The following is a 24,556-nucleotide window of genomic DNA, read 5'->3' as shown; positions in this document are numbered from 1 at the left end:
GGGAACTTTCTTAATTAAGAATACATTATCCAAATGAGGAACAAATGAATTGTTAATTTACAAACATCTGTGAACAGTTCAGAAAACAAATTAAAAATGGAATATATAAATATATTTTCAATTTATAAAGTATAAAATAAATACCCTTTGATTCCTGTGTGTTTTATGTGAAGAAACTGAGAAAAAATTCTGTTATATTCAAAAGAACTGAAAGCAGGGTCTCAGAGATATTTTCACACCCATGCTCATAATAGCACTATTCACAATAGCTAAGAGGTGGAAGCAACCCTGATATCCATGGACAGATGGATGAATGGATAAACAAACTGTGGTATATACATGCATCAGAATATTATTCAGCCTTAAAAAGTAAGGAAATACATCACATGCTACAACATGGATGAACCTTGAGGACATTATGCTAAGTGAAATAACCCAGTTACAGACAAATACTGTAAGATTCCACTTATGTGAGGTACCTAGAGTAGTCAAATTCATAGAACCAGAAAGTAGAATGGTGGTTAGAGGGGTGTGGTGTGGTGGGAAAGGGGAGTTGTTTTCTAATGGGTATAGATATAGGTTCATGTTTGCAAGATGAAAGTTCTCAAGATCTGTTTCACAACAATGTGAATATACTTAACATACTAAATTGTATACTTAAAAGTGGATGAGATGGTAAATTTTGTTATATGTTTTTAACACAATTAAAGGGAGGAATGATATATTTCAGAGTTTAAAATAAATATTTTCCCTAAATGAAAGCTATCAATAAACTTAGACTAGACAATTGTTTAATTTTAAATCTACAGAATAAATAGTAGAGCCTACATTTTGGCCACATGATGTCGCTGTCTACTACAGTGTATTCTGTAGGAAGAAAAATACCCAGGGCCCTCTTGTCACTCCAGAGAGACAGAACAATAAGAGAAGCAGCAGGACTTGAGCAGAGACTAGAGGACAATATTTAAAATTTTGCAAAATATGATATTCTAATTTGATCAACTCGCTGAGTATTGGTGATGGTGTCTTCTAAGAGTAGGGGCGGAGAGGTCGGGTGTCTGCTGCTCTCGCTTCTGCTCCTCGCTGCAGGGGAGGCCAGGAGCAGCCAGGTCCACTACTCCGTCCCCGAGGAGGCCAAACACGGCACCTTCGTGGGCCGCATCGCCCAGGACCTGGGGCTGGAGCTGGCGGAGCTGGTGCCGCGCCTGTTCCGGCTGGCGTCCAAAGGCCGCGGGGACCTTCTGGAGGTAAATCTGCAGAATGGCATTTTGTTTGTGAATTCTCGGATCGACCGGGAGGAGCTGTGCGGGCGGAGCGTGGAGTGCAGCATCCACCTGGAGGTGATCGTGGACCGGCCGCTGCAGGTGTTCCATGTGGAGGTGGAAATAAAGGATATTAATGACAATCCGCCAGTATTTCCAGTGACAGTAAAGACTATCCGGTTTCACGAATCGAGGCTGCTTGACTCGCGGTTTCCTCTAGAGGGGGCGTTTGATGCAGATGTCGGAGTAAATGCTCTTCTCTCCTACAAGCTCAGCTCCAGTGAGTTTTTCTTTCTAGATATACAGACAAATGATGAACTAAGCCAGTCTTTGTCTCTTGTGCTGAGGAAATCTCTGGACAGAGAGGAAACTGCTGAGATTAATTTGTTACTGGTGGCTACTGATAGGGGCAAACCTGAGCTCACAGGCACCGTTCAATTGCTTATTAAGGTATTAGATGTGAATGACAACGAACCTACTTTTGACCAATCAGTTTACAAAGTACAATTGTTAGAGAACATCGCAAAGGGATCCTTGGTGATTAAATTAAATTCTTCTGATGCAGATGAAGGATCAAACAGCGAGATTGTGTATTCATTTAGTAGTGATGTGTCCCCCAATATAAAGACCAAGTTCAAAATAGATCCCAGCTCAGGGGAAATCAGAACTAAGGGACAATTAGATTACGAAGAAGTGAAATCTTATGAGATTCAAGTCATTGCGTATGACAACGGGACTCCACCAATGTCTGGGCACTGTAAAATTTCAGTAAAACTTGTGGACATCAATGATAACACACCAGAAGTCTCAATCACGTCTCTTTCACTTCCCATCCGAGAGGATGCTCCGCTGGGAACAGTCATCGCCCTCATCACGGTGTCTGACCGCGACTCCGGTGCCAACGGGCAGGTGACCTGCACCCTGACCCCCCATGACTTCTTCAAACTGGTGTCCACGTTCAAGAATTACTATTCGCTGGTGCTGGACAGCGCCCTGGATCGCGAGAACCTGGCGAACTATGAGGTGGTGGTAAAAGCACGGGACGCGGGCTCGCCTTCCCTGTCGGCCACAGCCAGCGTGTCCGTGGAGGTGGCCGACGTGAACGACAACGCGCCCGCGTTCGCGCACCCCGAGTACACGGTGTTGGTGAAGGAGAACAACCCGCCCGGCTGCCACATCTTCACGGTGTCGGCTCGGGACGCGGACGCGCAGGAGAATGCGCTGGTGTCCTACTCGCTGGTGGAGCGGAGGGTGGGCGAGCGATCGCTGTCGAGCTACGTGTCGGTGCACGCGGAGAGCGGCAAGGTGTACGCGCTGCAGCCGCTGGACCACGAGGAGCTGGAGCTGCTGCAGTTCCAGGTGAGCGCGCGCGACGCGGGCGTGCCGCCTCTGGGCAGCAACGTGACGCTGCAGGTGTTCGTGCTGGACGAGAACGACAACGCGCCCGCGCTGTTGCTGCCCGGGCCGGGCGGCGGGGCGGGCGCGCTGAGCCAGCTGGTGGCTCGGTCGGTGGGCGCGGGCCACGTGGTGGCGAAGGTGCGCGCGGTGGACGCGGACTCGGGCTACAACGCGTGGCTGTCGTACGAGCTGCAGCCGGCGGTGGGTGGCGCGCGCAGCCCGTTCCGCGTGGGGCTGTACACAGGCGAGATCAGCACGACGCGCGCCCTGGACGAGGCGGACGCACCGCGCCATCGCCTGCTGGTGCTGGTGAAGGACCACGGCGAGCCGGCGCTGACGGCCACGGCCACCGTGCTGCTGTCGCTGGAGGACAGCGGTCAGGCGCCCAAGGCCTCTTCGCGGGCGTCGACGGGCGCCGCTGGCGCGGAGGCCGCTCTGGTGGATGTGAACGTGTACCTGATCATCGCCATCTGCGCGGTGTCCAGCCTGTTGGTGCTCACGCTGCTGCTGTACACGGCGCTGCGGTGCTCGGCGCCGTCCAGCGAGGGCGCGTGCGGGCCCGGGAAGCCCACGCTGGTGTGCTCCAGCGCGGTGGGGAGCTGGTCTTACTCGCAGCAGAGGCGGCAGAGGGTGTGCTCTGGGGAGGGGCCGCCGAAGGCAGATCTCATGGCCTTCAGCCCCAGCTTACCTCAAGGTCCAGACTCAGCAGAAGAAAGGCAACAACTCTCGGAATCAGAACAGTTCGGAAAGGTGAGTCTTTTAATTTTTTTTTCTGTCGGCTCTGAAATTGTTCTATTTTCTTTGTTCTCTATGATTCTATTAATTTTTAAAAATAATTATTATTGGAGTACGGTTGTTTTACAACGTTGTGTTAGCCTCCACTGCACAACAAAATGAATCAGCCATACACATTCTATTATTTTGATTCATAGCTCTGCTTTCATTTTGTATCATTATCTTGTGCAATATATGGTGTGAATTAGAAATCAATTTCTTGCATTGAGAAGAATTTAAATGCTTTTCTTATTTTTACATTTTGGATTTTCCTTAATTAAATCTTGCCATGAAAAATAGGATTAAAGTATTGAGAAAACACTTCAGCAAAATTTGAAAACTTAACATTACGTGTAAATATTTTTTCTCAAATTAAAAAATCACAATCGGAAAAAATTTAAAGAGGATGATTATGGAATACATATTTTCAATTTACACCATCCATTCTGTCAGAATATGTTGGGAATTTCCTAAATTATTCTTTTGATCAAGAATTCATTTATCGGGCTTCCCTGGTGCCGCAGTAGTTGAGTCCGCCTGCCGATGCAGGGGACACGGGTTCGTGCCCCGGTCCGGGAAGATCCCACATGCCACGGAGCGGCTGGGCCCGTGAGCCATGGCTGCTGAGCCTGCGCGTCCGGAGCTTGTGCTCCGCAACGGGAGAGGCCACAACAGTGAAAGACCCGCGTACCGCAAAAAAAAGAAAAAAAAAAAGAATTCATTTATCTTTATCTGTTTATTCAACAGTTAATATGTTAGTTTTTCTTTTCATGTATTTTAAAGCAGCCTGAACAGATTTTTAACGCCTAGCATCCAAAGTATATATCATAACTCATTACAACACATGACATCACTTAGAAATCATTGCTAATCTTAGGTATGTCTTTCAGTAGTAAAAAGATTTCACATTTGCAAAATCCTTAGAGTTTTAAGGCACAGTAGAGAGTTTATTGAGAAAAAATATCTCCCTCAATTTTGTTTAATTAAAAAAAATTTGTTTTTAAAGTCACATTGTGGGGTGGCCAGGTGGTGGGACTTTTTCTTCATACAAGTGGAGAGTACTTTAACCCAGTCTTTATGTTAGTAGGGGTGCTTAGTCACGCTTAAAGTATATCACTGGACTAATGTATGCAGACCTCCCACTGTGCAGAGATTGACCACCTTCCTTTGGTACCACACACTATGCCCGTGATAACATTTTCCAAGACTGAGCTCACTTAATTTCACCTGGCAGCAACTATATTCCTAATGATGTTGGGAGTTTTTCCAAAAGGCAAAGACTGGCATTGAATGACTACATTTTCATTGGTAACTACTATGTTGGGTAATTAAAACACTAAACTTGATGAGTAAATAAGTAAATGTTATACTTGGAAGGGAAATTAAAAACACTTTTTTTTTCAACAAAAGGAAGATGTCTTGGGGTGAAATTACTGTCTTCTACTACTCTTTTGTCGTTACTTATTTGCTGGTTTATTTCCTCCCAAATGATGAATTGATGAATCATGAAATAACTTCCACTAAGTGATCTTAGCTTTAGCCATTTCACAGATAGGCCAGAATATCAATTTCTATCTGGGATCTGCTATTAAAGGAATTGAGGAGTTTGGTGGGGAAATACTGAACTTTATTTAAGGATAATCTGTTCCTGTGGGAAATATATTAGTGCCTTAGAGTTGATAAGCCTCAAAATACAGTGAATATATATTTCCTGGGAATCAGAAAAGTTCATCTGAGGCTTTACAGAGAAAAACAAATGGCTGAAGCTCTTTCTTGGGATGAGTCATCCCACCTAGAGTACTATAGCTACTCACCACCTTCTTGAGACTAGTGTACAGAAAGTGTGAATGGTCAGATGGAATCTGTCCTACTGGAAGTCTGGCTACTACATTTCTACTCTAGGTAAATGGTAAGATTTAAAATTATATCCAGGTGTGCCCATATCTCCAGGAGTCACAATACATCACTGTATAAATTCTTGATTTCTTATTCCTTATTTACATTTTCTTGATTCAGTTGCCAAAAGAGATGTCTAAGTGAGAGTAGATATTATTCACTGATACCTTAACCACACATTAGCACAACTTTAAACTCATATAATTCCTTTAGTATTAACTTCATCTCATAATAATCATTATGGAATCTACTCTGTTATAAATTCCCTGTGCCATTCCAATTTGCAGATAGTATACTCTTAAATGTCATGAAATGTGAAGTATTACAGTAAGTTGTGAAAGCCATCTCAATATGAAGTCCATGATATTTAAAACTTTTTAATTTTGTCTCTCATTTTAAAACTAGCTACTACCTTTCAAGATCCATCAAAGCACTAACTGGCATATTGATATCTTAATTATTTCCTAGATATACTCTTTTCCAAAATAATTCTTAAATGTTTACTTTTTAAAAAAAGATTTCTTGATGTGGACCATTTTAAAGTCTTTATTGAGTTTGTTACAATATCGCTTCTGTTTTTTATGTTTTTGGTTTTTTGGTGCCGAGGCATGTGGGATCTTAGCTCCCTGACCAGGGATCAAACCCACACCCCCTGCATTGGAAGTCTTAACCATTGGTCCACCAGGGAAACCCATTAAATGTTTACTTCTTTTTCATGAACTAGTACAAGAGAATCAATTAGAAATTATCTGTTTGATATCAACAAATATCATTAATGTAACTTACCTCTTTACTTATATTCTTGAGAAAGTTAATTTAAAATATTCACTTATTTATACATTAAAATTTAATTGATAATTTATTCTATTCTAAATGTGAATGATAAAATATGAGTAAGTTGCAATGCAGTCTTGCATTCAATGAGTACATGGAAAACCTGGTATGAAAACTTTTCTCCTAATATTTAAATCAAATTTTTGTTTGTTTGTTTTTGGCTGCACCCTTGGCAGTGGAAGCACGGAGTCCTAACCACTGGAGCACCAGGGAATTCCCTTAAAGCACACGTTTGATTTCATTTAAAAAGAGTAGGACTATAAGCAAAAATCTGGGCATTCTCTTACCTCTCTAAATTCAACCTCTTCCCATGAATTTTCTTTGCTCAGCTTCCAAATGCTCAGAGAATGCATGCCTTTTACTAACTTTACAGAGACATTTAGTATATTTCATTGCCTAGTCTTACATGTATTGAGTGAGTCATATTCCAAAGTTACTTTTCTCTCTTTAATAATTGGTTAAACACCAATTATTACAAGTAACAACTTTTTAACAAACTGGAATCCAGAAATTCATCCAGAGTGGAGATTATTAAAAACAGAATCATTTCATATTGTGAACATGTTAAGATATACAGGTAAATTGAAATGTACAAGTGATGTGTAAATTTAAAAAACTAATATACTTTTCCTTGGTATGATGTGACTATAACAAATATCCAAACACACAGTGTTTTCATGCAACAAAAACCAAATTTACAGAATAACTGCACTGTAAAAGACTGACTTGTGGCATCTTTATGTAAACAGTTGAGACAGCTAACAAAGATGCAGTTGTTGGATAAAGGACACAGGAGTGGTTCGTAGACATTCTACAAAGTAAGAAACATATTTTATAAATTAACGATTGCCATAGTAATGTAGAAGTAAAATTTTCAAGGTCTGTTGTTTTGATGGTTACAAATATCAAAGACCCGATTTTTCTGTAAAATGTAGACTTTGTGGCCAAGTGGTTAATGTCATGAGTCTTGAATCATATTGAGATCCTACTCAACATCACCAGTTAATATTACTTTTAAGTTACTTAACCTGTATGCATTTCCACTTCACTGTTTGTAAAAAGTGAATCATATTAATACCTACCTCAGAGGGTTGTTGTGAGAATTTAATGGGCTAACCCTATTAAAACAAATGAAATAGTACTTGTCACATCGGAAATATTTCCAAAAGATGTCCACTACTGTTATAATAGTAATCACTATTTTACTATATTTAACTATATGCCATGGATTGGCCTAATTTAAAGTCATGAATTAGCATAAAAGTTCTAAGGATATATTTTGATAAAATATGAAGACTTTGAGGAGTGCTCGAAGGAAATTACAGGGGAAAAAAAATGGGGGAAAGTTCAATGGAAGGAAAAAAAGGTAAATACATTTATTTAATACTTACACATTTAGCCACATGATGTCGCTGTCGACCGCAAGGTATTTCACCACAAAAGATATGCAGCATTTATTACGTACTAAGATGCTGGTTTTCCTCACCATCTCTTAAATACGTGCACGGAATGATTAAGAAATGAAAAATAAGGAACTAGAAAAATTTTAAAATTTTTGATCGATGCAAAAGCGACCCAATATTTGGAAAAACGCTTGCAATGGTATTTTTCTGGAGAGAAGGTCAGGGAGTCTGGCGACTACTGCTTTCGGTTCTGCACCTCCTATTCTGGGAGGCAGGGAGCGGCCAGGTCCATTACTCTGTCTCCGAGGAAGCCAAACACGGCACCTTCGTGGGCCGCATCGCCCAGGACCTGGGGCTGGAGCTGGCGGAGCTGGTGCCGCGCCTGTTCCGGCTGGCGTCCAAAGGCCGCGGGGACCTTCTGGAGGTAAATCTGCAGAATGGCATTTTGTTTGTGAATTCTCGGATCGACCGGGAGGAGCTGTGCGGGCGGAGCGTGGAGTGCAGCATCCACCTGGAGGTGATCGTGGACCGGCCGCTGCAGGTGTTCCATGTGGAGGTGGAGGTGAAGGACATTAACGACAACCAGCCGGTTTTTCCAAAGGCAGTAAAAAATTTGTTTATTTATGAATCCCGGCCGCCTGGTTCTCGGATTCCGCTAGAGGGCGCATCAGATGCGGATATCGGAGCTAATTCGCTATTGACCTACACTCTTAACTCCAATGAATATTTTACCTTGGATGTTAAAAGAAATTATGTGGAAATTAAATCCCTTGGACTTGTGCTGAAAAAACTTTTAGATCGAGAGGTCACTCCTGAGCATCACTTACTTATAACAGCAGTTGATGGTGGGAAACCAGTACTCACTGGTACTATTCAACTGAAGATCACCGTTGTAGATGTAAACGACAATGCCCCAGAGTTTGAGAGCACGATCTACAAAGTCAGATTATTTGAAAATGCACCAAACGGTACCCTAGTAGTGACTGTTAACGCCTCTGATTTGGATGAAGGGATAAATAAGGACATTGTGTATTCTTTCAATACAGACATGTCAGCAGATACTTTGTCGAAATTCCACATAGACCCTGTTAATGGATACATCAGTGTAAAGGGTAACATAGATTTCGAGTTCACTAAGTTATATGAAATCCAGGTAGAAGCAACAGATAAAGGAAATCCCCCAATGGCAGATCACTGCACGGTTGTAGTGGAAATTTTGGACACCAACGATAATGTACCTGAGTTGGTTGTCAAATCACTCTCTTTACCTGTATTAGAAGATGCTCCACTAGGAACGGTAATCGCTCTGATCAGTGTTTCCGACGGCGATTCCGGTGCCAACGGGCAGGTGACCTGCACCCTGACTCATCATGTACCCTTCAAGCTGGTGTCCACCTTCAAGAATTACTATTCGCTGGTGCTGGACAGCGCCTTGGATCGCGAGAGTATGGCCAACTATGAGGTGGTGGTGACCGCGAGGGACGGGGGCTCGCCTTCCCTGTCGACAACGGCCAGCGTGTCCGTGGAGGTGGCCGACGTCAACGACAACGCGCCCGCGTTCGCGCAGCCCGAGTACACGGTGTTCGTGAAGGAGAACAACCCGCCCGGCTGCCACATCTTCACGGTGTCGGCGCGGGACGCGGACGCTCAGGAGAACGCGCTGGTGTCCTACTCGCTGGTGGAGCGGCGGGTGGGCGAGCGAGCGCTGTCGAGCTACGTGTCGGTGCACGCGGAGAGCGGCAAGGTGTACGCGCTGCAGCCGCTGGACCACGAGGAGCTGGAGCTGCTGCAGTTCCAGGTGAGCGCGCGCGACGCGGGCGTGCCGCCTCTGGGCAGCAACGTGACGCTGCAGGTGTTCGTGCTGGACGAGAACGACAACGCGCCCGCGGTGCTGCTGCCCGGGCCGGGCGGCGGGGCGGACGCGCTGAGCCAGCTGGTGGCGCGGTCGGTGGGCGCGGGCCACGTGGTGGCGAAGGTGCGCGCGGTGGACGCGGACTCGGGCTACAACGCGTGGCTGTCGTACGAGCTGCAGCCGGCGGTGGGTGGCGCGCGCAGCCCGTTCCGCGTGGGGCTGTACACAGGCGAGATCAGCACGACGCGCGCCCTGGACGAGGCGGACGCACCGCGCCATCGCCTGCTGGTGCTGGTGAAGGACCACGGCGAGCCGGCGCTGACGGCCACGGCCACCGTGCTGCTGTCGCTGGAGGACAGCGGTCAGGCGCCCAAGGCCTCTTCGCGGGCGTCGTCCGGCGCCGCGAGTGCGGATACGGTGTTAGTGGATGTGAACGTGTACCTGATCATCGCCATCTGCGCGGTGTCCAGCCTGTTTGTGCTCACGCTGCTGCTGTACACGGCGCTGCGGTGCTCGGCGCCGTCCAGCGAGGGCGCGTGCGGGCCCGGGAAGCCCACGCTGGTGTGCTCCAGCGCGGTGGGGAGCTGGTCTTACTCGCAGCAGAGGCGGCAGAGGGTGTGCTCTGGGGAGGGGCCGCCCAAGGCAGACCTCATGGCCTTCAGCCCCTGTCTTCCACCAGGCCCCATTAGTGGGGATAGAGAAGAGCAGACGGATGTGAAGGTTGATCTTCCTGCTAAGGTGAGTAACTTTTAAAAATCCTTTCAAAACTGTCTTTGTTTTTAATTCTCAACGTTACTACTCCTTTGGAAACATTTTAATAGTTAATTAGTCTTGTTGCTGTCAATAGAGTTTTCAAGGTATTGGTTTTGTGGTTAAAGTGTTTGAATTTCTTGTGACTAATGGCTTTGAACCGAATCAGCAATAAATGGTAAGACCCATACTTGCAGGTTTTTAAAAGTCGCTGTAGAATTATTTTATTGCTACAAATCTGGATAGAAACAAAATATATTTTCCAGGGTAAATTGAATTGATTAGAATATTTGACTTAAACTGTGGTATGCTAATACCTGCACAATGCTTCAGTAACTTATGACACTTTTTATTGGAAATTCCTACTGGATGTTAGTCCAAATGTCACTGACACTCTTCCTTTTTATTATGCTTTTACATATTCAGTTTCAAGCATTAGATTATTAAGCCTGTTGTCTCCTATAGAGCCTCTTTTACTCACTTATCCATTTATCTGTATTCTCAGTTCCTTCTTTCTACTTGAACATGATTGTTTTAATTTTTGTGCTCACATTTGGCAATACTGTGTATTGTTGCTAGTTTTCCAATTGGGTTAAAAAAAAGTTAGAATAATAAATTTATTGCTTTTAGAATTGTATCATTTTCTCTCTTCTGTTTCTCACTACTTTTTATTAGTAAACATTAAGAAATCAATAGGAAGTGAAATTTTAATACTCTCTTTAGTATATCATAATTTAGAAAATATTGCGTTTGAAAGAATATTATTAATCTTGTTAAGAAATATTATTTTCTATCTGAACAGTGTAGAGAAAAATACTGTATACCTCATTTTAAAACTATTCAATTAGCAAAACTTATTTATTATTAACCTCTTTTACATGCAGTATTAATGATGCTAATGTCCAAAAAATTCAATAAGTCAATGTTATTACTGGTGACCCTCCTCTGAATACCAACCTATTAATGTGTGTCATGTAGCAAGTACAAAGTTCCAAATAACTGGAAGTGAAATTATTTTCCATTCATTCCCCTATTTGGTATTTGGTCAGTTACCCTAGTAAATAGTTGGTCTCCCATTGAAGTTTCTTTGCCACTGGAAACCAAAGCTTAGGTATGTTAGTGACTGGAGAATGGGCAAGTATTCTAAACCATTAGAGACAAAAATGAAGATATCAACCTTGCTCTGGTGTATTCCATTCTAATTGTGTGGAATACTTTTCCACACAAGTTATGTACTACAACTTCCTACTTCCTTGTTCAAGTTTCCTTGGTGAAACCTGATTAATACTCAATTACATTGTGGGATAGGCCAACATATAAAATACATAATCCTCCTTTTTTCCACTTCCATTTCCTCTTTCTGGCACTGTCCTTTGTGGCCTCCTGTCCATCAAGTATGAGCCACAGCATGTCCAACCTCAGTTCACTATTTATTTTATTAGGTATCATTTTCATCCTATTGTGAATAATAGGGCCATCCAGAGTTCTTGTCTTCCAGGATGTGGGACTTCAGTCTTCAAATCCAGCTCCCCTCTTCAATTTTTTTTTTTTAGTACAAATGGGCATATAGTTTTATTTTTTAAATAAATTTATTTATTTTTGGCTGCGTTGGGTGTTTGTTGCTGCGCACGGGCTTTCTCTAGTTGCGGCGAGTGGGGGCTACTCTTTGTTACGGTGTGCAGGCTTCTTATTATGGTGGCTTCTCTTGTTGCGGAGCACGCTGTGCTCTAGACATGCGGGCTTCAGTAGTTGTGGCACGTGGGCTTCGTAGTTGTGGCTCACAGGCTCTAGAGCACAGCCTCAGTAGTTGTGGTGCACAGGCTTAGTTGCTCCCCGGACCAGGGCCCGAACCCGTGTCCCTGAATTGGCAGGCGGATTCTTAACCACTGTGCAACCAGGGAAGTCCTCCTCTTCAACTTCTTGACTAACATGATTCTCAGCTAATAAGACATTTTAAAGACTTTTGAGTTCTTCCCTTTAGAGATGTGTTGTCTCTATACCCGTTAAATAGTGAATAGCTCCCAAATAAATATCCTTTCTATTCTTTTGCATACCTCATCTATACATTTAATTACTTGCAAAATAAAGTAAATGGACAGGGAGTCCTTTTCACTTCCTTTCAGTGTGTTTGATACTAATCCTTTTGCACAAATCTGCAGTTTGGGTACTGGAACAGTGAAACTACTTTGATTTATGTTTTAGTTCAGAAAAAATGGGGGGGCAGTGTGGCTTTTCATAGAATGGGAGCCTAGAGCTATTTTCACTAGATTGATTTTTTTTTGTCTTAGACAACTATGGAGTAAGAGGTTTATGAACATAAAAGTCAAAGAAAGTTTTAAAATAGCTACCATCATGTCCTTCTATATTGTTTTGTGTGTGTCAGGAAAATATATTATGCTCTATTATTTGGGAATTCTTTATTGACCATTAGAACTATTAATGTCTCAAAGATCATGATTGCCAAGAACTGGAATGAAAACTAAGCTAAAATCCAGGTTTTCAATATGGAAATTGAAATATACCTTAAGTAGAGCAATGTCTAAGGAAAATATTTTTGTATCTCTGGAAAATTATAGAGGTTGCTGAGATATCATATTTCTTAACTAGCTGCATGACCACCTTAATTTAATGCATTTTATTAAGCAGTTGAAGAAAACCAAACCATTCTATAGTGTAAATGTTCAGCAAATATTCAGTAAGTATTCTGAGCTATTAAACAATTATAACACAAATATTCTCTTTAAAAGTTTATATTTCAAAAATGGAGGATTAGACACACATACCCAAATACCTACAAAAGAGAAGTTAATGTAATAAATGTCCCAAGTGATTTTATCTAGATGCTATAGTATAAAAGGAAATGAAGATGCCTGCCCAATTGGCTTAATCATGAAAGTCTTTGTTGGTCAGGGAAGTTTTAACTTGTTATATAATGGGGGAAACTGCTTTGAGAAGAGTTTGGAAATGATGGATATTACTTAGGCAGGGAATGAAATGAGTATATCTGTTTCATGAAAAATGTTATTGGAAGCAGGAAATTGTCCACTTTGACTAAAATATATGAGTGCTGTAGGAGAGGATACAAGTTGAGACATATTAGATCCTGGAGAACAAGCAAGCATTTATAAACTGTAAGAGACAAAATGAGAATACCCATCTTGCTCATGGGAGGTGAATAGGTTCCATTGAATAAAATTATCTGGAATACTTCCCAACACAAATTATATACCAAAACATCCTGCTTCCTTGTTAAAGCTTCCTTGTCCACAGCAAGGAAGACTTTCAATTAAGTGCTGATGGTCTTTGCTTCCTTTTTCAAACATTTTTGATATTCTCTTTCAATGACTTATTTTGGAGATCAGAGTTTTCCTAGAGCTTAATTCTCTGAAATCTTCAACACCGGGAATGTAAAATCCAATGATGAAGAGTGTGTCATCATTAATAACTACCTTTCATCACTCTCAGGAACACACACACACACAAAACCTGTCATGAATTTCCTAACCAACACTTTACCAGTTGTATATTTGCAAAGTGCTATGTTAACTACAGTTCGGTCTCTGTAAACACTTAAAACTTCTATGAAAAAAGTATTTCCACTGAAGTGAAAGCTGTTCCTGTGGTGAAACTAAGGATCACAATAAATCAGTGGTGCAAAATGTGTACCCCAGTAGTACAAAATGAGATTCTATTCTCCAAAGGCGGAATGGATGAAAGAATAATTAAGACTTAGAGTATGCATTTCCAGAATCTGTTACTTACGGTTTGGAGCCACATGATGTCGCTCTGTACCATAAAATTGATCCGATAGAGCGAGAAAGAAAGGAAAAAAATCCCTCCTATTCTTACTGTAAAGAAGCTGCATCCACCATCCAGATGCTGAAAAATGGAGGATGCAGTGGGACTGGACTGAACGGGCAGGAGATATCTCTTCATTTTGAAACAAGACCCCCTTCATGAGAACAAAGCACTGCGGGCTTGAGATGGAGTTTTCCTGGGGAATCGGCCAGGACTACCGGCGTTTGCTGCTCTCACTTCTGTTCCTTGCAACCTGGAAGGTCGGGAGCGGCCAGGTCCGCTACTCCGTCCCGGAGGAGGCCAAACACGGCACCTTCGTGGGCCGCATCGCCCAGGACCTGGGGCTGGAGCTGGCGGAGCTGGTGCCGCGTCTGTTCCGGGTGGCGTCCAAAGGCCGCGGGGACCTTCTGGAGGTAAATCTGCAGAATGGCATTTTGTTTGTGAATTCTCGGATCGACCGGGAGGAGCTGTGCGGGCGGAGCGCGGAGTGCAGCATCCACCTGGAGGTGATCGTGGACCGGCCGCTGCAGGTGTTCCACGTGGAGGTGGAGGTGAAGGACATAAACGACAATCCTCCTGTGTTCCCGGGAACGCAAAAGAATCTGTTTATGGCTGAATCCAGGCCGCTTGACTCTCGGTTTCCACTAGAGGGCGCCTCCGATGCAGACATTGGGGCCAACGCTCTGCTGACTTACACACTGAGCCCCAGTGACTATTTCTCGCTGGAAAAGCCATCCTATGAAGAGCGAGTAAAACGTCTTGCGTTAGTATTAAGGAAACCTTTAGACAGAGAAGAAGCCCCGGAGATTTTTTTAGTGCTTACCGCCTCTGATGGCGGCAAACCTGAGCTAACTGGCACCGTTCAGTTACTCGTCAAAGTGCTGGACGCCAACGACAACGCCCCAGCTTTCGACAGAACACTCTATGAAGTGAAATTACTGGAAAATGTTCCTAATGGAACGTTGGTAATTAAACTTAACGCCTCAGATTTAGACGAAGGCTTGAATGGGAATATTACATATTCATTCTCAACTGATATTTTACCAAATGTGAAATCCAAGTTCTACATAGATCCAATTACTGGAGAAATTATGGTAAAGGGATATATCGATTTTGAAGAAAGCAAATCCTATGAAATTCTTGTAGAGGGCATTGATAAGGGGCAGCCCCCACTTTCTGGCCATTGTACAGTTATGGTGGAAGTTGGCGACACCAACGATAATGTCCCAGTAATGGAATTCAAGTCCTTGTCCCTCCCAATTAGGGAAGACGCTCCACTGGGCACCGTCATCGCCTTGATAAGTGTGTCCGACCTTGACTCCAGTGTCAATGGGCAAGTGACTTGCACCCTGTCGCCCAGTGTTCCCTTCAGGCTGGTGTCCACCTTCAAGAATTACTATTCGCTGGTGCTGGACAGCGCCTTGGATCGCGAGAGTGTGGCGAACTATGAGGTGGGGGTGACCGCGAGGGACGGGGGCTCGCCTTCCCTGTCGGCCACAGCCAGCGTGTCCGTGGAGGTGGCCGACGTCAACGACAACGCGCCCGCGTTCGCGCAGCCTGAGTACACGGTGCTGGTGAAGGAGAACAACCCGCCCGGCTGCCACATTTTCACGGTGTCGGCGCGGGACGCGGACGCTCAGGAGAACGCGCTGGTGTCCTACTCGCTGGTGGAGCGGAGGGTGGGCGAGCGAGCGCTGTCGAGCTACGTGTCGGTGCACGCGGAGAGCGGCAAGGTGTACGCGCTGCAGCCGCTGGACCACGAGGAGCTGGAGCTGCTGCAGTTCCAGGTGAGCGCGCGCGACGCGGGCGTGCCGCCTCTGGGCAGCAACGTGACGCTGCAGGTGTTCGTGCTGGACGAGAACGACAACGCGCCCGCGCTGTTGCTGCCTGGGCCGGGTGGCGGGGCGGGCGCGCTGAGCCAGCTGGTGGCGCGGTCGGTGGGCGCGGGCCACGTGGTGGCGAAGGTGCGCGCGGTGGACGCGGACTCGGGCTACAACGCGTGGCTGTCGTACGAGCTGCAGCCGGCGGTGGGTGGCGCGCGCAGCCCGTTCCGCGTGGGGCTGTACACGGGCGAGATCAGCACGACGCGCGCCCTGGACGAGGCGGACGCGCCACGCCATCGCCTGCTGGTGCTGGTGAAGGACCACGGCGAGCCGGCGCTGACGGCCACGGCCACCGTGCTGCTGTCGCTGGAGGACAGCGGTCAGGCGCCCAAGGCCTCTTCGCGGGCGTCGACGGGCGCCGCTGGCGCGGAGGCCGCTCTGGTGGATGTGAACGTGTACCTGATCATCGCCATCTGCGCGGTGTCCAGCCTGTTGGTGCTCACGCTGCTGCTGTACACGGCGCTGCGGTGCTCGGCGCCGCCCAGCGAGGGCGCGTGCGGACCCGGGAAGCCCACGCTGGTGTGCTCCAGCGCGGTGGGGAGCTGGTCTTACTCGCAGCAGAGGCGGCAGAAGGTGTGCTCTGGGGAGGGGCCGCCCAAAGCAGATCTCATGGCCTTCAGCCCCAGTGTACCTGACTCTGGGGACAGAGAGGATCAGCAGCCAGCAACTGAGGAATCTCTTTCAAAGGTTAGTGTATAAATATCCTTTATTTACTCTGAAGTCTCATATTCTTTAATTTTAAAAAATTTATTTATTTATTTTTGGCTGCATTTGGTCTTCGTTTCTGCACGCGGGTTTTCTCTAGTTGCGGCTATCGGGGTCTACTCTTCGTTGCGGTGCGTGAGCTTCTCTTTGCGGTGCCTTCTTGTTGCGGAGCCCGGGCTCTAGGCACGCGGGCTTCAGTAGTTGTGGCACACGGGCTCAGTAGTTGTGGCAACTAGGCTGTAGAGCGCAGGCTCAGTAGTTGTGGCAACCGGGCTTACCTGCTCCGTGGCATGTGGGATCTTCCCGGACCAAGGCTCCAACCCGTGTTTGCCGCACTGGCAGGCGGATTCTTAACCACTGAGCCACCAGGGAAGTCCCTCATATTCTTTAATTCTATCAATTTCTTCTTAATTAAAAAAATTCTCAGAACCAAATTTCTCTGAATTAAATGTTTACTTCTTACATACCTTTTTAAACTAAAATCTTTTAGAATTACAGGACACTAAGGCAATACATGTTGTTTTGTTTTTATTCTTAATTATTCAATGCATATTATAACTAGTGTTATAAATTTTGTGGTTACTATCTTCACCTACTTGTTTTCAGTTGTAATCAGCTTTTAGAGAGCATTTTCTTGTTATTTGCTCATAATACACTGAAAAGTGCACAGAATGAATATTATAGCTCTATCAGCTACTTGGAAGTGAAAACTTCTATTACCTCCACTCCAGAAGCCACTAAAATGCACCTCCCAAATATCTTTCCCCTCTTTCTCTCCCAAATGTAGCCACAGTTTTAACTTTATAAATGATTTTGACCTGTTTCCTAAATTTTATCTGAATGGAATTGCACAAAATGTGTTATGTGTGTGCATGTGTTTGTGTGTTCTTCATATTTATCATTCACCATTGTATGGAATAATCCATATTGCCATATGTACTTGGAGTTCATTTAATTTATTATGTTCTCTGGTACTTTGTTTTATGAATAGGGTGTGAGTTATTTGCTCCACTCTTGAGAATTTTACATTATTTCTCTTTATGTCTATTTCACATATTTCTGCCATCAATATATTTGTAACATTTTCAATGTCCATGTACACACTTTTCTCTATTATTTAGCTACGATCGAGATTAGTGGAACATAACCTATGTACGTATCTTCTTCTTTAATTGATAATGTCAATCAGTTTCACCAAATGCTTTTACCTGTTCACACTCATGCTAGCACTGTATGAATTCCTATTCTTCTTCATCTCCACAACTTGGCATTGTTAGTTTATTTATATTGTTGCCATTTTGCTGGATGTGTTTATGTTTCTTGATTTGTAATTGAGGTTGAACACCTTTTGGTGTTATTATTATTGGCCATTTTTAGATCCTATTTTGTGCAGTAGCTGTTCAAGTCTCCTACCTATTTTTCCTATGCTGTTGTATTCGTCTACTGATTTTTGAAATTTTTCATATACTGTATATAACCCCTTTCTTGATTTTGCACTCTTCTACACTGTGCCTTCTCTTTTTGTTCTTTTGTCCTTTGGTGAATAGAAATTTTGTATTTTAGTTAAGTTCAGCTTATCATTCTTTTCTTCTTGATCCTGTTCCATGAAGATAATTTCTTGTGGTGTCTTTTGTTTAATTGGTCACATTACATATACAATCCATTTTGAATTTTTTGTCTTTGTTGGGACATAGGGGTCAAGATTAATTTTCCCCAAGGATATTCAACTGAAGCAAGACCACTTGAAAAAGATGAGTTCCACATGTTTTATAAAACACTTTTCTGTTATATAACCATGGTCTTTTTGTTGTTATTGTTGTAATCTATTTGACTTTTTTTTCATTAATGTCATGTTGCCTCTTTCATTTTCACTTAAATTTGTATGTAAATTCCATAAAAACAACTCGGTGAGGTTTTGATTTGGACTGCATCGTATCTACTGAGAAACGTGAAACTAGTTGACATCTTTACAATAATGTCATTCGGTTCATGAGCATGCTCTATGTATCTAAATAACCTGTAATGGTTCTTAATATTTTATAATTTTCTGTGTAGAGGTCCTATATATACATCTTTCATTAGATTTACTCTTAGATAATTGTCATTTGTGATCATTATAAATATCAACTTTAAGCTAAAAATCTTTTCTCTGTTTACTAATGATACGTATGAAAATATTTTGTATTTTTCTATTGACGTGTTATTCAGCTAACTTGCTAAGATAATTTATTAATTCTAATAATTTGTCTGTAGGTGCTTTGTATTTTTTGATATAGACAATCATTCTATCAGAAAATATTGAGAGTTGTATTTTTTCCTTTCCAATCCTTATATCTTTTATATCTTCAGTATGCTTTATGGGATTGGGTAGGACTACTAGTACTCTGTTAAACCGAACTGGCAATAGTGGACATTCTTGTCTATTTATGAACTCTAAATGAAAGTTCATATTTTATTATTAATTATTATAAATAATTATGAATTATTTATTATTAATAAATTAATAATTTATTATTAATTATGTTTGCTGTAGGTTTTAAAAAATTATTAAAAATTCCCTTCTATTCCTCCTCTTTTTTGTCTTCATTTGGATTAGTATATTATAATTATTTCATTTTCTCCTGAATTATCTTTTTAGTTATACATTCTTTTACTAATTTCTTTATTGATTTCCTGGATACTATAACAAGCATCATTGACTTGTTTAGTATAGATTAAACTAATACTTTTGCCACTTACAGACAATGCTAGGACTTTGAATAATAACTCCATTTACTTGCTCTCACTTTTTCTTTTAATATTATGCCTTTCAATTATACATATACTCTAGGAACAGATTACATTATTATTGTTGTTTTATACAGTTACTTTTTTTAAAAATTAATTAATTAATTAATTTTTGGCTGTGTTGGGTCATCGTTGCTGCAGGCAAGCTTTCTCTAGTTGCGGCCAGCAGGGGCTACAGTTTGTTATGTTGCGCGGGCTTTTCATTGCGGTGGCTTCTCTTGTTGTGGAGCGCAGGCTCTATGTGTCCGGGCTTCAGTAGTTGTGACGCATGGGCTTAGTTGCTCCACGGCATGTGGGATCTTCCTGGACCAGGTCTTGAACCCATGTCCCCTGTATTGGCAGGTGGATTCTTAACAACTGTGCCATCAGGGAAGTCCCTAAAGTTACTTTTTCTTGTTTCTTTCTGGGATATCTTTCCTTATGAATAAATTCTTTAATATTTCTTTTAGTGGTGGTAAAGAATTATTTAATCTATGGAATATGAGAAATATGCTTATTTTGCCAACACTTTTGAAGAATAGTTTTGCTGAATATTAAGTTCTGTGTTGTAAGTTATTTTTCCCTCCAGTGCTTTCAGATGACATTCCATAGTATTTTGAGAAGATGGCTGTCAAGTTTATTGTTCAGGTAGTGTAATCTTTTTTATCCCCCTCTAGCTGCTTTGTAAAATTTTTCTTTGTTTTTGATTTTCAATGGCTTTATTATATGCTCAATTTTAGTTTTCTTTGGTTTTATCTTGTTTGCAGTTTTTTTTTCTAAATTTATTTATTTAATTTTGGCTGTGTTGGGTCTTCATTTCTGCGTGAGGGCTTTCTCCAGTTGTGGCAAGCGGGGGCCACTCCTCATCGCGGTGCGCGGGCCTCTCACTATCGTAGCCTCTCTTGTTGCGGAGCACAGGCTCCAGACGCGCAGGCTCAGTAGTTGTGGCTCATGGGCCCAGTTGCTCCGTGGCATGTGGGATCCTCCCAGACCAGGGCTCGAACCCGTGTCCCCTGCATTGGCAGGCAGACTCTCAACCACAATACCACCAGGGAAGCCCTCGTTTGCAGTTTTTAAAGCTTCTTGAATATGTGGCTTGATGTCTTTCATCAGTATAGGAAAATTCCAGCAATCTGTCTTCGAATATTCCTTCTGCCTCATGCTTTTCTCTCTTTCTCTTCTGTAACTCAAGGAATATGTGTGTTAAATCCTTTCACCTTAAAGTAATTATACCACAATAAAGATGTTAAAAAATATTTTCACCATATCTCTTATATCTACTCTGCCCTCTCTATTTTTTAAACATCACTTTTGGTCTCTATTATATGCTGTATATTTTATTCAGACCAATCTTATACTTCAGCAAAATTCTTTTCTTATTATTAAATCATCAACTGAATCTAAACTTCAATTATGATTTTTTTAAGCTTTAGGATTGTAATTTCCGTTTAAAAATAGATTACAATTTTCTGGTGAAATTAATTATTATGTATTTATTTCAATACCTTAATCACAGTTTATTTGTGATCCGTCATATCATTGTAATAATTGGATCATCTGTGTGTCTATTTATTCATTTTTTTCTCATGATTCTCTTTCTTTATAAGCCTGATAATTTTGTATTGAGTTCTGGGTATTGTACATAAGAAGCTGTAGTTGTTCTAGATGTAATTATATTCCTCTAGAAATGGATAAAGAATTTATAAATATCTGACAGATATGAGTTTAGAACATTTATGGAAAAGTTTGAATTGAGATAAATATTTTATCCCTTTTTCTTTTTTGTCTACTACAATGATGTCTGTCATTACAAATCTTCTGAACATTTTATTTTTCTCTTTCCTACTGACACCCAAGTTCTATTTTGTACTCTCATACAAAGTAAATTTAGTGGAATAAAGATTCTGTACTTTATTTTAAACCCTTTTTCCTTCCTCCACTCCCCTTTCCTTGGTACATAAGAACCAAGCTTATTGAATTTATTACTCTTTAGTTACCCTCCTTTCTTCTTTCTTACCCTAGATACTTGCTAATGGTATAAGAGTCTTGCATCTCACCAAGTTTCCACTCACTTGACCTAGGATTTTTTTTTGGTGGGGGGGAGTTTTTTTAATTCAAACAGAAAGTCACTAAAATTATAATCATCCTCATCAGTTCACTCAGTCCCATGTAATTAATTCTTTTTCATCTTGATCTTTTACTAGCACTTTTATGAATTCATCAGTTTTCCATTAGAGTTCTGAAAATGCTTATTCATTCAGTTCAGCAGTACAGTCAGTTACCAGAAATCTGTACTTGTCAGAGTCTTTTCCATGAATTCCTTGAAGGTGAAACCCTTTTATAGGAACATTTTTGCGAAAGCATCAGAGTACACCCAGAACTGTCTGTAAAAGACAAAAAACTTAAAAATAACCATGGTTAAAGATTTGATGAAAGTTCATAATATGCAATCAACAAGGAAATTTAGTTATTTCTGAGATATACATTTTAAAGTAATAACTAGAATTATGACTTATAACATTATACCAGAACATATAAGCTTTTTAGAAATTTCATGTAATGTCTGAAGCATTTATATTAACATATTTCCATACAAATAACCCAAAGAAAGTTTAGTATTAGTTGTTTTTTTGTTTGTTTGTTTTTTATACTGCAGGTTCTTATTAGTCATCAGTTTTATACACATCAGTGTATACATGTCAATCCCAATTGGCTAATTCAGCACACCAACATCCCCACCCCACTGTGGCTTTCCCCCTCGGTGTCCATACGTTTGCTCTCTACATCTGTGTCTCAGCTTCTGCCCTGCAAACCAGTTCATTTGTACCATTTTTCTAGGTTCTACATACATGCATTAATATACGATATTAGTTTTTCTTTTTCTGACTTACTTCATTCTGTATGACAGTCTGTAGATCCATCCACGTCTCAACAAATGACCCAATTTCGTTCCTTCTTTATGGCTGAGTAATATTCCATTGTATATATGTACCACAACTCCTTTATCCATTCGTCTGTTGATGGGCATTTAGGTTGCTTCCATGACCTGGCTATTGTAAATAGTGCTGCAATGAACATTGGGGTGCATGCGTCTTTTTGAATTATAGTTTTCTCTGAGTATATGCCCAGTAGTGGGATTGCTGGATCATATGGTAATTCTATTTTTAGTTTTTTAAGGAACCTCCATACTGTTCTCCATAGTGGCTGTATCAATTTACATTCCCACCAATAATGCAAGAGGGTTCCCTTTTCTCCACACCCTCTCCAGCATTTGTTGTTTGTAGATTTTCTGATGATGCCCATTCTAACTGGTGTGAAGTGATACCTCATTGTAGTTTTGATTTGCATTTCTCTAATAATTAGTGATGTTAAGCAGCTTTTCATGTGCTTCTCGGCCATCTGTATGTCTTCTTTGGAGAAATGTCTACTTAGGTCTTCTGCCCATTTTTGCATTGGGTTGTTTGTTTCTTTAATATTGAGCTGCATGAGCTGTTTATATATTTTGGAGATTAATCCTTTGTCCATTGATTCCTTTGTGAATAATTTCTCCCATTCTGAGGGTTGTCTTTTCATCTTGTTTATGATTTCCTTTGCTGTGCAAAAGCTTTGATGTTTCATTAGGTCCCATTTGTTTATTTTTGGTTTTATTTCCATTACTCTAGGAGGTGGATCAAAAAAGATCTTGCTGTGATTTATGTCAAAGAGTGTTCTTCCTATGTTTTCCTCTAAGAGTTTTATAGTGTCCGGTCTTACATTTAGGTCTCAAATCCATTTTGAGTTTATTTTTGTGTATGGTGTTAGAGAGTGTTCTAATTTCATTCTTTTACATGTAGCTGTTCAGTTTTCCCAGCACCATTTATTGAAGAAACTGTCTTTTCTCCATTGTATATCCTTGCCTCCTTTGCCATAGATTAGTTGACCACAGATGGGTGGGTTTATCTCTGGGCTTTCTATCTTGTTCCATTGATCTATGTTTCTGTTTTTGTGCCAGTACCATATTGTCTTGATTACCGTAGCTTTGTAGTATAGTCAGGGAGCCTGATTCCTCCAGCTCCGTTTTTTTCCCTCAAGACTGCTTTGGCTATTCGGGGTCTTTTGTGTCCCCATACAAATTTTAAGATGATTTGTTCTAGTTCCGTAAAAAATGCCACTGGTAATTTGATAGGGATTGCATTGAATCCGTAGATTGCTTTGGGTAGTATAGTCATTTTCACAATATTGATTCTTCCAATCCAAGAACATGGTATATCTCTCCATCTGTTGGTATCATCTTTAATTTCTTTCATCAGTGTCTTATAGTTTTCTGCATACAGGTCTTTTGTTTCCATAGATAGGTTTATTCCTAGGTATTTTATTCCTTTTGTTGCAGTAGTAAATGGGGGTGTTTCCATAATTTCTCTTTCAGATTTTTCATCATTAGTGTATAGGAATGCAAGAGATTTCTGTGCATTAATTTTGTATCTTGACCTAGGATTTTAAAACTGGATATGACCTAAGAGATTGTCATTCCTCTCAATTTAAGGATGACTAAATTGTGGCCTGGAGACAAAAATTTGCTTGAGGCCACATAAATATTAATGTGAATGCATAGAATAGAACGAAAAGTACTTGAACTTAGCTCCATTGTCACTTTCCATTATTAAATGAGCTCATCTGGGAATAATGAAGACAATAGGATTGTGAGTAAAAGCTATGCTTAATTTAACTTACTTATTCCCTCAGAGGTACTTTAAAATTACTCTCCGATTTTCTCAGAATGACTATATAATATAAACATTTTAGCACAATATTTTGTAGGGAGTTTGAACGATTATAAAAGTAATGTAAAGATATGTACCATATGCATACAGTGTGTGGTTGTAGGATAAATTATTTTCCACATATAATTAATTTTTTGTCAAATTTGATGCAAGTGCATAAACTGTTTATAATCTTTAAAAGATTGCTTCAACTTCACCTGTTATATCTCAACAGTGTGTAGACCTATATAATTTTCTACACATAGCAGAGAAATATATATTATTAAAATTTTATTCTGGAGTTTTTTAGGAAATGAAAGATATCTAGACTCCAAAGCAAAATTAAAATTTCTCATGTACTATCTTCCTGAATGATTTCCAGTAAATTAAGCAGAGGCACCTCAAAATACTATCTGTTTTCCTTAATCGAAATTCATTGTCAGGAAAGGAGTCTTAGTTTTGCAGTGGGCCTTATATATAACTGAAAAACTTCTAG

The 24,556-nt window shown here is 41.5% G+C and overlaps 2 protein-coding genes across 3 annotated transcripts in view; both read left to right on the top strand.

Moving 5' to 3' along the window:
* The first annotated feature begins 1,019 nt into the window (after window positions 1-1,019).
* LOC132423210 (protocadherin alpha-4) overlaps window positions 1,020-24,556 on the top strand; it is a 173,248-nt gene continuing 149,711 nt past the window's right edge. The window contains exon 1 of one of the 2 annotated variants that reach the window (XM_069540583.1): window positions 1,020-3,410. In XM_069540583.1, coding sequence (XP_069396684.1) covers window positions 1,020-3,410 — 2,391 coding nt within the window. Of the gene's footprint in view, window positions 3,411-14,125; window positions 16,538-24,556 lie in introns of those variants that run through there. The other variant, XM_060008687.1, reaches the window with a different exon arrangement.
* LOC132423211 (protocadherin alpha-3-like) lies at window positions 7,764-10,172 on the top strand. The gene has a single exon (XM_060008690.1). The coding sequence runs from the start codon at window positions 7,764-7,766 to the stop codon at window positions 10,170-10,172; it is 2,409 nt and encodes an 802-aa protein (XP_059864673.1).

The sequence above is a fragment of the Delphinus delphis genome, chromosome 3 (assembly GCF_949987515.2).
Source record: "Delphinus delphis chromosome 3, mDelDel1.2, whole genome shotgun sequence".
Lineage (NCBI taxonomy): Eukaryota > Metazoa > Chordata > Mammalia > Artiodactyla > Delphinidae > Delphinus > Delphinus delphis.
This window is presented reverse-complemented; position numbering and strand designations above follow the sequence as displayed.